This window comes from Nelumbo nucifera, chromosome 6, assembly GCF_055504915.1.
Source record: "Nelumbo nucifera cultivar China Antique chromosome 6, China Antique-T2T, whole genome shotgun sequence".
In the NCBI taxonomy this organism is placed as follows: Eukaryota; Viridiplantae; Streptophyta; class Magnoliopsida; order Proteales; family Nelumbonaceae; genus Nelumbo; species Nelumbo nucifera.
Window position 1 is genome coordinate 9875254 of NC_142654.1, and position 13345 is coordinate 9888598.

The following is a 13345-nucleotide window of genomic DNA, read 5'->3' on the forward strand; positions in this document are numbered from 1 at the left end:
GAAAGAGAGATTATTGTTTATAGGGACGTATTAAGCAAAATGACAGCACACAGGACACAAATTTCCATCTTTCTATTGGTGTTTGATGAAGTATCCAACCAAATCTCACTTGGAGGGAGTACTGTTTCTATATGCACAGACTAATGTCTCTGAACTTAAAAACCTGAAACCTCTCAGAGTTGTGGATTATCTATGACTAATAAAACCAGTAAGCACATTGGTGGGAGAGGACTGTTTCTATCCTCTATGGCGTCACTGCTACGATAGAATAGATGCGGTGCGGTGGTGCTACTATAGCTTCACAGGTTTGAGGCATCTATCTCATCCCTACGTGGCTGAACAGGATGTAGCAATGAAATCCCTATTTCATATCTGAGTTGCTACTGAGCAGTGAGCACATGTCATCTCCTGAAAGTGAGACGTTGAATCTTTCGTTTTTTAACTAAAAACAGGAGCTGCCCATAACTCGGTGCAGTTCTTGTTACAATATATAGTTAAACCTCCTGGTGGACATTGATTGAATTATAACAAAACCTCTCGAGGGATTCAAATTTTTGCAGAATTCTGGGGATGTGAGAAAGTGCATCCAGAAAACAAAAACCAGTTATATATGGCTTAGTCCAACATATGAGCAGCTAGCCAACCTCATTGATCTCTATGAAAGTTGAATTTGTTCACAAACTGAGCAATTATTCTAAGGATAGCCAGGCATGACAACCCAGAAAGGTGGTAAGGCCGGATTATAGTCATCGGAATTGAAAATGCAGTTGCTGCACTCAGCAATCTGGGGGTGGTTTGTTGAGCCATTTAACTTGTTAGAGCTGCGACTAGCAACAGATGCGCTCTCGACAGTCTCTTCGGCAGAGCCTTCTGTATGAACTGTGGAGCCTTGCTTCGCTGTGGCTCGCTCCTCAAGCTTAGCTCTCAGTTTCATAACCTACACAGTTGCAGCACATTAGTCATCAACTTATAACTAAGATAATAATCAGCGTATGAGAGGACAGAGGAGAGTGCGCGCATAGGACAAATCTGCATGGGCTTTGCAATGGAATAGAAGACAAATTCTGAAACTTCCAAGGGTGATAGTTAATACTAGAAATTAAACTGGTTTAATTTGATGAAAAGTCAGAGAGAGAGAGAGATTAAGTTGTGTTAACCTCTTCTTGGAGCTTCTGTTTTTCCCTGGAGATGACATCAAACTCATGCTTAAGGGCGCCGTAAACACGCTCTAGTTGTTTAGCTTTCCACCTGGCACGTCTGTTTTGGAACCAAACAGCCACCTGACGAGGCTGAAGACCAAGCTCTCGAGCCAACCTCATCTTCCTTTCAGGTTCCAGCTTCATCTCCTCCTGGAAGCTCCTCTCTAATGATTTTATCTGATCACCCGTCAAGCGTCTTTTCCTGATCTCCTGGTTATTATGATTACTATTATCATGGTTGTCCTGATTATCGTTTCTCTTGTTACTTGATGGAATCGCCGATGATCTCTCCACCATTTCTTCCGCCGGACAACGCTTCATCTCCATTCCTAAGAATAAAAAAAGAAAAATATTATGAAGATATGCTTGCAAAAGGGCCCAAGTTAATTAAGAAGAGGTGCAATATAATACATTGCTCTCACCTGCAAATGGGTGGTCATAACTGGAGTCAAATAAGAAGGTGAAAGTGTGGTCTACTGCTCGAGATGCAGAGGATCTAAAGTTGCAGTTCCAATCCATTTTTGGGTCGCCCATCTGGTTAACTAGAATACTAGGTCGAAATCGAGCCCATCTCCATCGATCACATATGGGGTCGAGTTGGTACAGATGAACTGGGATTTAGAGTGAGTAAGATTGTATTAAATAGAAGGCCAGAGCATGGCACAGAGAGAGAAAGAGAGAGATGCTTGGATTGTTTTGGTTTGGGGTGAGACAACATTACAAAAGCCGATTGGTGACAGGAGTACAGTAGGAGTGACCTAGTGAGAATAGGTCTTTTTGTACTGCATCCACGCGAGAGAGAGAGAGAGAGAATATATAGCAGAAGTGTCGGGTACGTACAAGTTGGAAGGATCAAGGTAAGAAGGAGAGACATCAGAGGTCGCCGTCTGGTCCCCCAGGCCTAATGCCCCTTAGCTTGAAGCTGACAAATATGCCTTCTCTATCTCACGCCTCGGCCTGACTCCTGCCTACTGTTACTTCCCCTCTGCTCAGTGTTCACTTCGTTTTTACTCTTATCCCCATCTCCATAGATGAATCCAAAATCCAAGTAGTATTATTGGACGTGCGGGGGGAGGTCGATCGTATTCGTAGGCATGAAACCAAGAGCAAGAGCAAGGAACTAAAGACAAGGCCGGGTCCCAAAGAAAGAAGCTAAGGGCCCCATCTTCTTATATATCCTTCTCATTCAACTCACAACCAAGTTGTTGTATCCATAGTTCCATACGGTAGAAATGTGAAGTCTCTCTCTCTCTCTCTCTCTCTCACCACGGTGTAATTTTATTGACTATGCACTAATCAATCAAACAGATGGAGATGGGGGGTGTTTGGCAACGATATCAAATTAGATTGGGGAGCCAAATGGTAGTGGGTTACACATAGAAAGGCACTCATTTACCTTACCGAACCCACCCCTTAATGCAGCTGGCGCACAGAGGCCAAGCCTGGAGTGGGTTGTGGGGCAACACTGAGGAACACACCCAAGACCAAGAGCCATGCCTAGGAATGTAGCTCACAGTAAACCCCATGAAGCCCTTGGTGGTCCTGGATGATATATTGTGTATTGCTTGCTAACAGCAGTATTCTCTGTAACTAACCCATTTCTCATAAAGTGCATGTGCATGAATTCAAGCCTGCTAAAAAAGTCTCCTAATAATATTGAACCAAGGGGACCAACTGGGAAAAAAGGATCCATGTAGAAGAATGATAAAACTTCAGAAAGGGTACTGAGCTGACCTTGATGAGGACCATCATTTGGGGCTAGAACTAGCACCAATCCCGTATGGTGTATGCTTCACTTCAGGTTTGAATTTCTGGCACACCAACACTAATGCACGTTTGACTGGTTAGATATGCCTGACCACTGAGGCCTTTCTAGCCCAGCAGAGCTCAACTAGATTGGGGCCTCCTTGCCTCTATGTCCAGAGGCAAACAGGGGGAGTCTTAGCTATGTAACATACTCCATCCAATTTCCCAGTTTGGGCAAATATAACTTGTGATTCACAAATATTTACATATAGTACTGTGTGATCAGGATTCATGGGTCTTGACTCCGAATATATTACAAGGTGCCAGAAATGCTCAGAGGGGCTATCCCATCAGTTCAGCAGTTGAGACTAAGCTCTATACTAATTGCACATAAAAAATTAGATGCAATTGTACGTTTTCAAATATTATTTCATGTCAATACTTCAAGTTGAAAGCTAAAACTCATCGCTTGTGTTGTGCCATGTGTGCTGCTGTAATCGGCATACAAGTCAACTCAAATAATTGGCCTACTGTTGCATGAAAAGAAAGCCATCAATGCAGAAGACTGAACCAGAAAATTGCTCAAACGCATGCTTAGAAAACTATTCTCCATTTCTTTTTTCCTTAATGGTAAAAGAACAAAGTGATACTTGCTGTGAGAGAGAGAGAGAGATCATACTTTAAATGGGGAAGTAATTCCATATACCTAAATGTATTCTCTTCATCTTACCTTATCAATATAACAAAATAAACAAAACTGGATGAAATACATACAAGTGAAATTTACAGAACCATTGGAAGACATAAAACTCAAAACTCCCCAAAGAAAAAGGTGATACAATATCATCCTCTCAACACCAAACCCTTACACAAGTATGAGTTGTATATATTACACAAATGAGGGTTTTGACAATACATCTCATGTGGCTGCTTGTTACTTCAAAAGCTTTGTTCTTCTCTGTCTCAAATCATTAGGAAAAATAAACACCGAGTCCACGCACAACCCACCTTTAGAATGTGTGCAATCAATCTGCCTCATGGAGAATCTGACTTCTGTGGCAGGGGCTGAATCGTCGACAATAAACTCACCTACCTTGTACTCTTTCCAGCAACCACGCTTGCTATTGCCATTTGTGTCATCCTTTACAGATTCATCCAAACAGATAAGGCAAGATGCTTGCTGTCCATCTGATGTAGAGAGCTCAAACCGCACAGGCTTTATATCCCAACCATGGGTGTGCTCAAAATTGCAGACTCGTCGTCCCAATCTTTTTGAAAATCTTCCAAGGTGAAGCCTGAATGACAAAGCGTAGACACCAGCAGGAAAAGGGAACTTGATGATTCCATCCACTTCAAACCACCATATTTGCTGTAAGTAGGCCACCACAGGAAATCTACGACGGAAGTGGAAATATCACAGAAGCATCAGTTGATGTGTTTTAATAGAATTGGATCAAATGTAATGAAGCAGAAATAGCTGCCTGTCAATTAAATCAATGCAATCAGATCCCTAAAAAGCTAGTTGAACAGAAAACAAGGTAGCTACAAAAGGAGGTACTTAAATAATAATATTAATGGATGTCAATTTCCTTTTTCCACTAGGCAGCAGAACTTTACCAGCGAAACAAAAGTAATATACAGAGCAGAATCATCAATGCGTTTTTTTTTTTATTTACAGGGAAGGGGAGCTAAAGATACTTAACTCCCCAGAAAAGAAGTACAACTGATTTAAACACTCAGACCCTCACAATTGAGCAGAATCATCAATGCGTTGAGAACTCCCATCCACACCTTCACCCGTATTTTGGCAACGTTGCTTGCACTGAATTAAATGATAATATACTATTGATAAAAAAAATTTAAATGATAATATACATGCAATCACAACCGTCACAATTCCAATCGCTGATAATTGTGAGCCTCAAGCATCTCTTTCTGTTTCCCTTTGATCCAGATATGAACAGTACAACTCTATGATAAATGGGTTGTTAGGAACGAAATGGTAATCATCAAACACTTCAAAACCAGCAATCTCTATGATCAGTAGATTATCTAACCTTTTTAGCATAATAAACTTGCTAGGCACAAGGGTGATAACCAGTCATATATGCAACTGATTGTAACAGTTCACATGTACCTTCCACAATGATGCGCACTGACCAGTGGGCTTTTGAAAAAGGAAGATTAATCATCACATCCTCTTACTCAGCAATGAATATGACCACTACGTTCTTCAAACATTTTAAGTAGTGCACCTAATACATTATGGAATCTAATTCTGACAGTATGAGGTATTAATAACCACATGAAGCCTCCATTTCTTGGTCTTGGAAACCAGAGAGATCAAAATGTGGTTTGCCAACTGGGGTTGGGGGAAAAACAATGCAGAAAATCTCCTCAGATCATCCACTTTAGCACTACAATGACACTAGAATTGGAGGTGGTAAATCAACTCTTATTAAGAGTGTACTCTCTTCCTCCCAACACATTTTCTGTTATTATTCCTTATATCCTCTAATGTGGTTGGAAAGCTTGAAAAAAGAACAAGGGACTTTGGAGAGGAGGAATTGAAATTTAATTTGGTACACTGGAATAAGGTACCAAGGAAGAAAGGTTTCAGGTTGAAAAAAAAAAGAAAAGAAAAATGAACAGTTCAGTGTCGCCTTATTAGGAAGTGGTATTGAAGACACAGTGAGCAGCCAAATAACCCATGGAGATGGTTAACTTCAAGTATGGTGTGATCAACTAATATTTGGATCCAGGTGGAGTCAACTCATCTTATGGTTGTGCTGTTTGGAGGGGCATACAGAAAATCATATCAGGTGTTCATCAAAGGCATAAATTATGAGGTGAGAGATTGACCAAAGGTAAGATTTTGGGTGGACCCCTGGTATGATGAGCAGCCTTGGAAAGAAATCTACCGAAGCCTTTATGAGATAGCAAAAAACAAAGAAGCGCCTAGTTGCCAATGTATTCTATAGCACAGGGACTCTGGTGTTTGGAACCTCAAGTATAGGATGAGGATCCTAAATGATTGGGAAATGGGGCCACTGGCGGAGTTATAACAGAAGATCAATAATGTGAAAAGTGAAAACAGACAGAAACAGGGTGGACAAAAGGGTCTGGTTGTGGGACAAAGCTGGCAAATTTCTAGCCTACAGAATCTGGCACACGGTGGCACCCCCAGATGTGGCTTTCTTATTGTGGATGGCTCATCATCATCCAAGCCTTACCCTTATTGTGGATGGCTACACTGGGTATTCCACGCTGTGACCTGCTTAAGAGAGGTATGGTGGATAATGTAACTGAATCGTGTGTGGGGAGAGTTTAGAGACAGTGAATCATTTTTTACTACACTGCCACTTTGCAAGCAGCTTATGGAGATTATGGACACAAATGTTGGGCATTTTTGGGGTGCAAGGCTTCTTTCTAGAATCTTTGGGAGACTTCTTATGAAATTGATGGTTGAAAGGACCTAGTAAGAAGGGGAAAGTAATATGGAGGTATTACCCTTGGCACTGTATGGATCATAAGGTCAAAAGAAATGCTGAGATATTTGAAGAGACAAACTCTATAGATGCAGAAGCAAAGGTCTCATGGGGCAGAATAGACTCTGGGGTGGCAGTGCACAGATACTTCAGAAATGTCTCTTACAACATTTTTTTTATAGGAAATCACTTTTTGCAATTAATATACAATTAGAAGATGTATATTCAGACAGTTACCTATAGCATAGTATATTGTTGTGAGGGGCTAAGATGTATACTTTTCAGTTTTAATACAACACTCAACGTCTTTCAAAAATAATGGAAGATGACATTAACATGCATGCAAATTTAAACATACTGAAATTATGGTGAGAAAACTGAGACTAAAAATCCTCCATTATTCTCAAAAATTCTAGTATTCCTTTCACACCAAATATGTGAAAGAATACCACCCTTGTACAATGCAAAGGTATGCCTATTCTTGTGTGCACCTTGATCCTTATTTATAGGATACTCAAGATAAACTCTAGTGCCCTCAATAATTTCTAAACCAATGACTGACAATGGCACACATTTCTCTTTGATTCTTTTTTTTATCAGGTCAAATTCCTATTCAGCTCTTGCAAAACCATTGAATTTAAGATCTCTCAATTTCCAACACTAGAACTCTCTGGATTTTTGAATTGATAACAATTCTAATTTCCAACATTAGCGCAATTTAAAAATATGGAATTTTGACTTTGGAATTCCAACCTCTACTTCCATTTTCTCTATTGTTGTAGATATTCCTCGGAATCATCTTCAACAAGTATTAATTCTTCTTCACACAAAATGCACCAATTACATTTTCAATTCCTGAATTTCTGTTAAGTCTTCAACATGATTTTCTAGCTTGATTGCTCTTCTCTAGCAAAACTAACATTGTCATAATTCATATTTGTAACTTGGAAATCAAAGTATTCTTTACTTTCCTGATGACCCTTTTTGCTACATCATGTTTTGTCTCTCTTTGTCAATGCAATTTGCGAGCCCAAATCTTGTCCTTTAAGGCTCATTGCAATTTCAGCATGAAATCCATTGGAAGTTCTCTCAAATGCAACTTTTGGTAGTGTGTTGGGACACAAATAAAAGGAATACAAGTGTACAAGAAAAGGCCACGCCAGCCTTTAAAGAATATAACTAACAGCCAACCACTAGAACAAACTAAATAACAAACTAGACAAGTGGACTGGACAAGTGGAGAGGCTGGTATAACAGAATTGTAACAGCAGTATATAAATAAGGAAAGGTGGTTAGGAGGGGATTATCAATTTGGGAAATACAATCTCTCTCTCTCTCTCTCATTCAGGAGGCAGGCTCCCTCGAAAGAGTCCCTGAGTTAGGCAGTACCTAACAAGTTGGTATCAGAACCAAGATGCCAAGCACAAGGTCATCAGCAATGGAGAACAGAGTCGACAACATGGAAGGCTGACGTCAAAGAAATCAAAGAAAGCTTTGCATCCTTGCTTGAACGACCGGCACGGGCACCACCTATGCCGAATCAGGAAGAGCGTAGTGACACCAGTCATCGAAGCGGATCAAGAACAACAAGAATTGAGTTTCCCATCTTCGCAGGGGGAGATCCCACATCCTGGCTTCTGCGAACAGAAAGATACTTCGATTACCACGACACCCAAGGACCTGATCGTGTTCCATTAGCTTCTGCACACCTGGAAGGAGAGGCGATCGTCTAGTACCAGTGGTACCGGCGATTTGGAGTCTCACCGACGCCTTAACCATGTGCCCAAGGGCCACATGGGCAGACTTCACCGACGCCTTAACCATGCGATTTGGAGTCTTAGCTTTTGAGAACTATGATGAAAGCCTCGCTAAGCTACGACATACCGGCTCCGTCCAAGATTATCAGATGGCGTTCGAAAGATTGGTTGTGTGCGTGCAAGGCTGGCCAGAAAACGTGCTTGTCGGCAGTTTTGTTGGTGGACTCAGGGAAGAATTGCGGGTGGAGGTAAAAGTCATGCAGCCCACCACCGTTCTTGAAGCAGCAGCCTTAGCTCGACTACATGAAGACAAACTGAATCGGGCAAGAAGGATTAATTGACCTCTGGGAGCTACGATCAGACCAGGTATACCAAACCCAGAACCAGGTATCTTGGGTAAACCGGAGCCCAGATCAGGAGTAGGAATCACAGGCAAGGACGCCAACTCTGGTTCAGGCCCCAGCTCAGCCAAGAGGTTAACCTGGGCTGAGATGCAAGCCCGACAGGAAAAGGGCCTTTGTTATGCATGTGGAGACAAATTCGGGTCGGGCCATCGCTGTAAGATCCCTCAAGTTTTCTTCCTTCAACCTGAAACCGAATATGTCGAGCAATCAACAAACATTGAAGAGCCAATGGACAACCAAGAATGGGGGCAATGGACAAAGGAATACCCGGAAGTATCCCTGCAAGCCTTGACCGGTCTTGCTTCTTCTCAAACTATGAGAGTAACCGGACTAGTACAAGGGCGCCATGTGTCGGTTCTGATAGACAGTGGCAACACCCTCAACTTCATTACCCAAACATTGGTCAGATAACTAGGGATTCCGGTCCAACCATGTACAGCCTTTCGGGTGCACATAGCTAATGGGAGCAACCTGGTGTGCGACAGTACGTGCACAGAATTAAAGATGAAGATACAAGGACATGAGTTCGAGGTAGATCTGCACCCCATGGAAATCAGTGGAGCAGATGTAGTTCTCAAAGTCTAATGGTTAAGGCAACTAGGGCCGGTGATATGTGATTGGGCCCGTCTCACCATGGATTTTCAAGTGGGCAGCTCACAGGTGCATATTCAAGGGCAGCTGTCCAAGGGTCCAAGACCTATTAGTCTCGCCTCCCTAAGGAAACAGGCAGCAGACCCAACCCACAGCGTTTTAATGCAGATAGACTCCCACGGGAACGGCCCCATTCTAGCCCAAGGAAGCAAATCTGAAGAAGGCCGCACACAACTACAGCAGCTACTTCAGAAGTTCTCAGTGATCTTCCAAGAACCTAAGGAACTACCACCGAAGCGTGTCCATGATCATTGCATTCCATTGCTGCCCGGAACTGCACCCACAAATGTAAGGCCCTATCGTTACCCCTATTTTCAGAAATTGGAGATTGAGAGGCAAGTGCAAGATATGCTTGACAGAAAAATCATACAACCTAGCCAAAGCCCATTCTCCCCGCCAGTATTACTTGTGAAAAAGAAGGATGGGACATGGCGGTTTTGTATAGACATAGGGCTCTGAACAACATTACTGTGAAGGATCGATTTCCCATACCGGTAATCGATGAACTACTAGATGAACTCAGCAGGGACACCATATTCTCTAAACTAGATCTGAGATCGGGATATCATCAAATTCGGGTCCATGAGGGAGACATCCACAAGACTGCCTTTCGTACACATGAAGGGCATTATGAATTTCTGGTTATGCCGTTTGGGTTGACCAATGCGCCAGCTACGTTCCAAGCCCTTATGAATGACATATTTCGACCCCATTTACGCAAATTTATACTCGTTTTTTTTATGATATACTTGTATATAGCGTTACATGGGACGAACACCTAGTACATCTACAAATCACCTTGGAACTGCTAAGGACTCATAAACTCCTTGCAAAGGAGTCAAAATGCGCATTTGGGCAGACACAAGTACACTATTTAGGGCACGTGGTCGAAAACGACATTGTAGCAGCAGACCCGGAAAAGATCTCAACCATGATAAATTGGCCCCGACCTCAAAATGTTAAGGAGTTACGAGGCTTCTTGGGTTTAACAGGGTACTACCGGCGATTCATTAGAGGGTATGGACTGATTGCTGCCCCATTGACAAGTTTACTTAAGAAGAATGGGTTCTGCTGGACTAGAGAGGCCCAACAGGCCTTCGAGACACTCAAAACAACTGTCTCATCCCCACCGATGCTCGCACTTCCAGACTTCTCAAAGGACTTCATCATTGAATGTGATGCGTCGAGCCAAGGAGTTGGTGCAGTCCTCATGCAAGAAGAAAGGCCACTAGCGTTTTTCAGCAAAGCAATGACAGCACAGAAATGGGCCAAATCAGTATACGAACGCGAACTGATAGCAATTGTTCTCGCAGTTCAGAGGTGGCGGCCCAACCTTCTAAGAAGGAAGTTCATCATACGAACTGACCACCAGAGCCTGAAATTTCTGTTGGAGCAGTCGGTACTACCCCCGGAACAACAACGATGGATAGCCAAATTACTTGGCTACGATTATGTCATTAAATACAAGGCAAGGCACACTAACAAGGTGGCGGATGCACTGTCACGCCAGCCACAACTATTTCCATTACTTCTCACGGGCCCAACATGTTCCATCATGGGTCAGCTAAAGGAAGAAGCTGAAAGGCACCCACAACTGAGCAAGCTGCGTTCACAGGTCCAAGAGGACCCTACTAGCCACCCAGGGTACACAGTGGAGAATAACTTGCTGTTGTATAAACGCCGAATGGTGATACCACAGGATTCAGCCCATATTTAGCAGCTTCTGGAAGTGTTCCACTCATCCCCAGCAGGAGGACACTCAGGGATCCTGCGCACTTACAAGAGACTAGCCACCCAATTCCACTGGAAAGGCATGCGAAATTCGATCAAAAAATGCATAGCCGAATGCATCATTTGCCAGAAAAATAAGGCGGATACCCAATCTCCAACGGGACTGCTACAACCACTCCCAATTCCTACACAAGTGTGGGCAGATATATCCATGGACTTTATAACGGGGCTCCCCCTTTCCTATGGCAAGTCCGTCATTCTCGTAGTGGTTGATAGATTCACCAAATACTGCCATTTTCTCCCTCTGTCCCACCCCTTTACAGCCTCCATGGTGGCTGAGATTTTTACTAAGGAGGTGGCACGACTGCATGGTACCCCTAACTCTATTGTCTCAGACCGCGACCCTATTTTTATGAGTCGTTTCTGGGCAGAACTTTTTCGACTACAGGGAGTGAAACTCTTCAAATCTACCAACTACCCCCCTCAAACAGATGGGCAGACTGAGGTGACCAACCGGAGTTTGGAAACCTATCTAAGGTGCTATGCAGGGGATAGGCCACATCAGTGGTTCAAGTGGCTTCATTGGGCAGAATGGTGGTACAATACCACGTATCATAGTGCAGCAGGAATGACTCCCTTCCAGGCTCTATATGGGTGGGACCCACCTCCCCTACTCCCATATGAGAAAGGGTCTACAGCAGTAGCAGCAGTAGAAGACCAACTCCTCCAGTGAGATAGGGTGTTACAAGATCTCAAATCCCACCTCCATCGAGCCCAACAATGGATGGCAAACTCCTACAACAGAAGGCATAGGCCTGTCCAGCACCAGATTGAGGAGCAAGTCTTCCTTAAATTACAACCATACAAGCAAGTTTCAGTAGCAGGCCATTGGTGGAACAAACTGAGCTCTAGGTACTTCGGCCCATTTCGGATTGTGGAACGCATTGGGTCGGTGGCATACAGGCTTGACTTCCCAGCAACATCAAAATTACACCCTGTATTCCATGTATCCCTATTGAAGAAATGACCAAAAACAGGAGCAATAACAACAACCACCCTCCCATCATTCTCGGAAGATGGCCACGTTCAAACTAAGCCCACTCAGATAACAGATTTCAGGTGGATACGCAAAGGGAATCACATCGAACCAGAGGCATTGGTGGTATGGTCAGGTCTCTCAATTGAAGATGCAACTTGGGAACCTTAGATTTACAGAATAGATTCCCACATCTTGACCTTGAGGGCAAGGTCGCTTTCAAGGGAGGAGGGACTGTTGGGACAAAAAATAAAGGGAATACAAGTGTACAAGAAAAGGCCACGCCAGCCTTTAAAGAATGTAACTAACAGCCAACCACTAGAACAAACTAAATAACAAACTAGACAAGTGGACTGGACAAGTGGAGAGGCTGCTATAACAGAATTGTAACAGCAGTATATAAACAAGGAAAGGAGGTTAGGAGGGGATTATCGATTTGGGAATACAATCTCTCTCTCTCTCTCTCTCTCTCTCTCATTCAGGAGGCAGGCTCCCTCGAAAGAGTCCCTAAGTTAGGTAGTACCTAACATAGTGAAATATTATTTGCTTTTGGTAATTTGGTAGTAACACATTCAGCCCAACAACAAACTTGTTATCGGGTCTGTATTTAATTAAATAAATAAAAGGACTGATATGAGCCTAGAAGGAGAAGAGATGGAGAAGAAGAAGAGGAGGAGAAGTCAAACAGAATAGGGATAACCAGTCTCTATCAAGAGAGAGAACTGCCGCCCTGTATGTTTAATTCATAATGAAAAGTAAAATTACAGTACTACCCCTGTATACAGAGACTTAAGAATAGAGACAAAACACTGATTTAAAAGAAGGGAAAAAATAACCCTAGAACAAAAACTGTATTTTAACACTCCCCCTCAAGTTGGAGCATATATAGCATACAACTCCATCTTGTTACAAATGTATTTCATCCGAGCACCACTAAAGCCTTTGGTAAACAAGTAAGCTAGTTGATCTTCAGACTTCACATATGGGGTAATGATTTCTCCACTAATCACCTTTCTCTAACAAAGTGACAATCCACCTCTATGTGTTTGGTCCTCTCATTATGCACTAGATTGGAGGAGATATGAATGGCTGCCCGATTGTCACAAAATAGCTTCATGGGGGTTGTGACTGATATTCCCATCTCCTGTAACATTTGTTTCAGCCACATCAACTCACATGTAGTGTGGGCATGGCTCTGTACTCGGCCTCAACACTACTCCTACCACCACATTATGCTTCTTGCTTTTCCAAGTAATCAAATTCCTTACCAAAAACATGCAGTAACCAGCTATTGATTTCCTGCCAATAACCAACCTTGCCTAATCACCATTTG

The 13345-nt window shown here is 42.8% G+C and overlaps 2 protein-coding genes across 2 annotated transcripts in view; both read right to left on the reverse strand.

Moving 5' to 3' along the window:
• Positions 1 to 693: 693 nt before the first annotated feature.
• Positions 694 to 2225, reverse strand: LOC104587325 (homeobox-leucine zipper protein ATHB-22-like). Its single transcript, XM_010244884.3, has 3 exons — positions 1622 to 2225; positions 1158 to 1528; positions 694 to 937 (listed from the first exon to the last, which is right to left on the reverse strand). Exons 1-3 carry the CDS (start codon positions 1731 to 1733, stop codon positions 695 to 697), a joined length of 726 nt encoding a protein of 241 aa, XP_010243186.1. The 5' UTR covers positions 1734 to 2225; the 3' UTR covers position 694.
• A 1311-nt stretch (positions 2226 to 3536) lies between these two features.
• LOC104587333 (F-box protein PP2-A15-like) overlaps positions 3537 to 13345 on the reverse strand; it is a 40244-nt gene continuing 30435 nt past the window's right edge. The window contains exon 3 of the mRNA XM_010244896.3: positions 3537 to 4339. Within this exon, the coding sequence (XP_010243198.1) occupies positions 3880 to 4339 (460 nt within the window). The 3' untranslated portion in view covers positions 3537 to 3879. The remainder of the gene's footprint in view (positions 4340 to 13345) is intronic.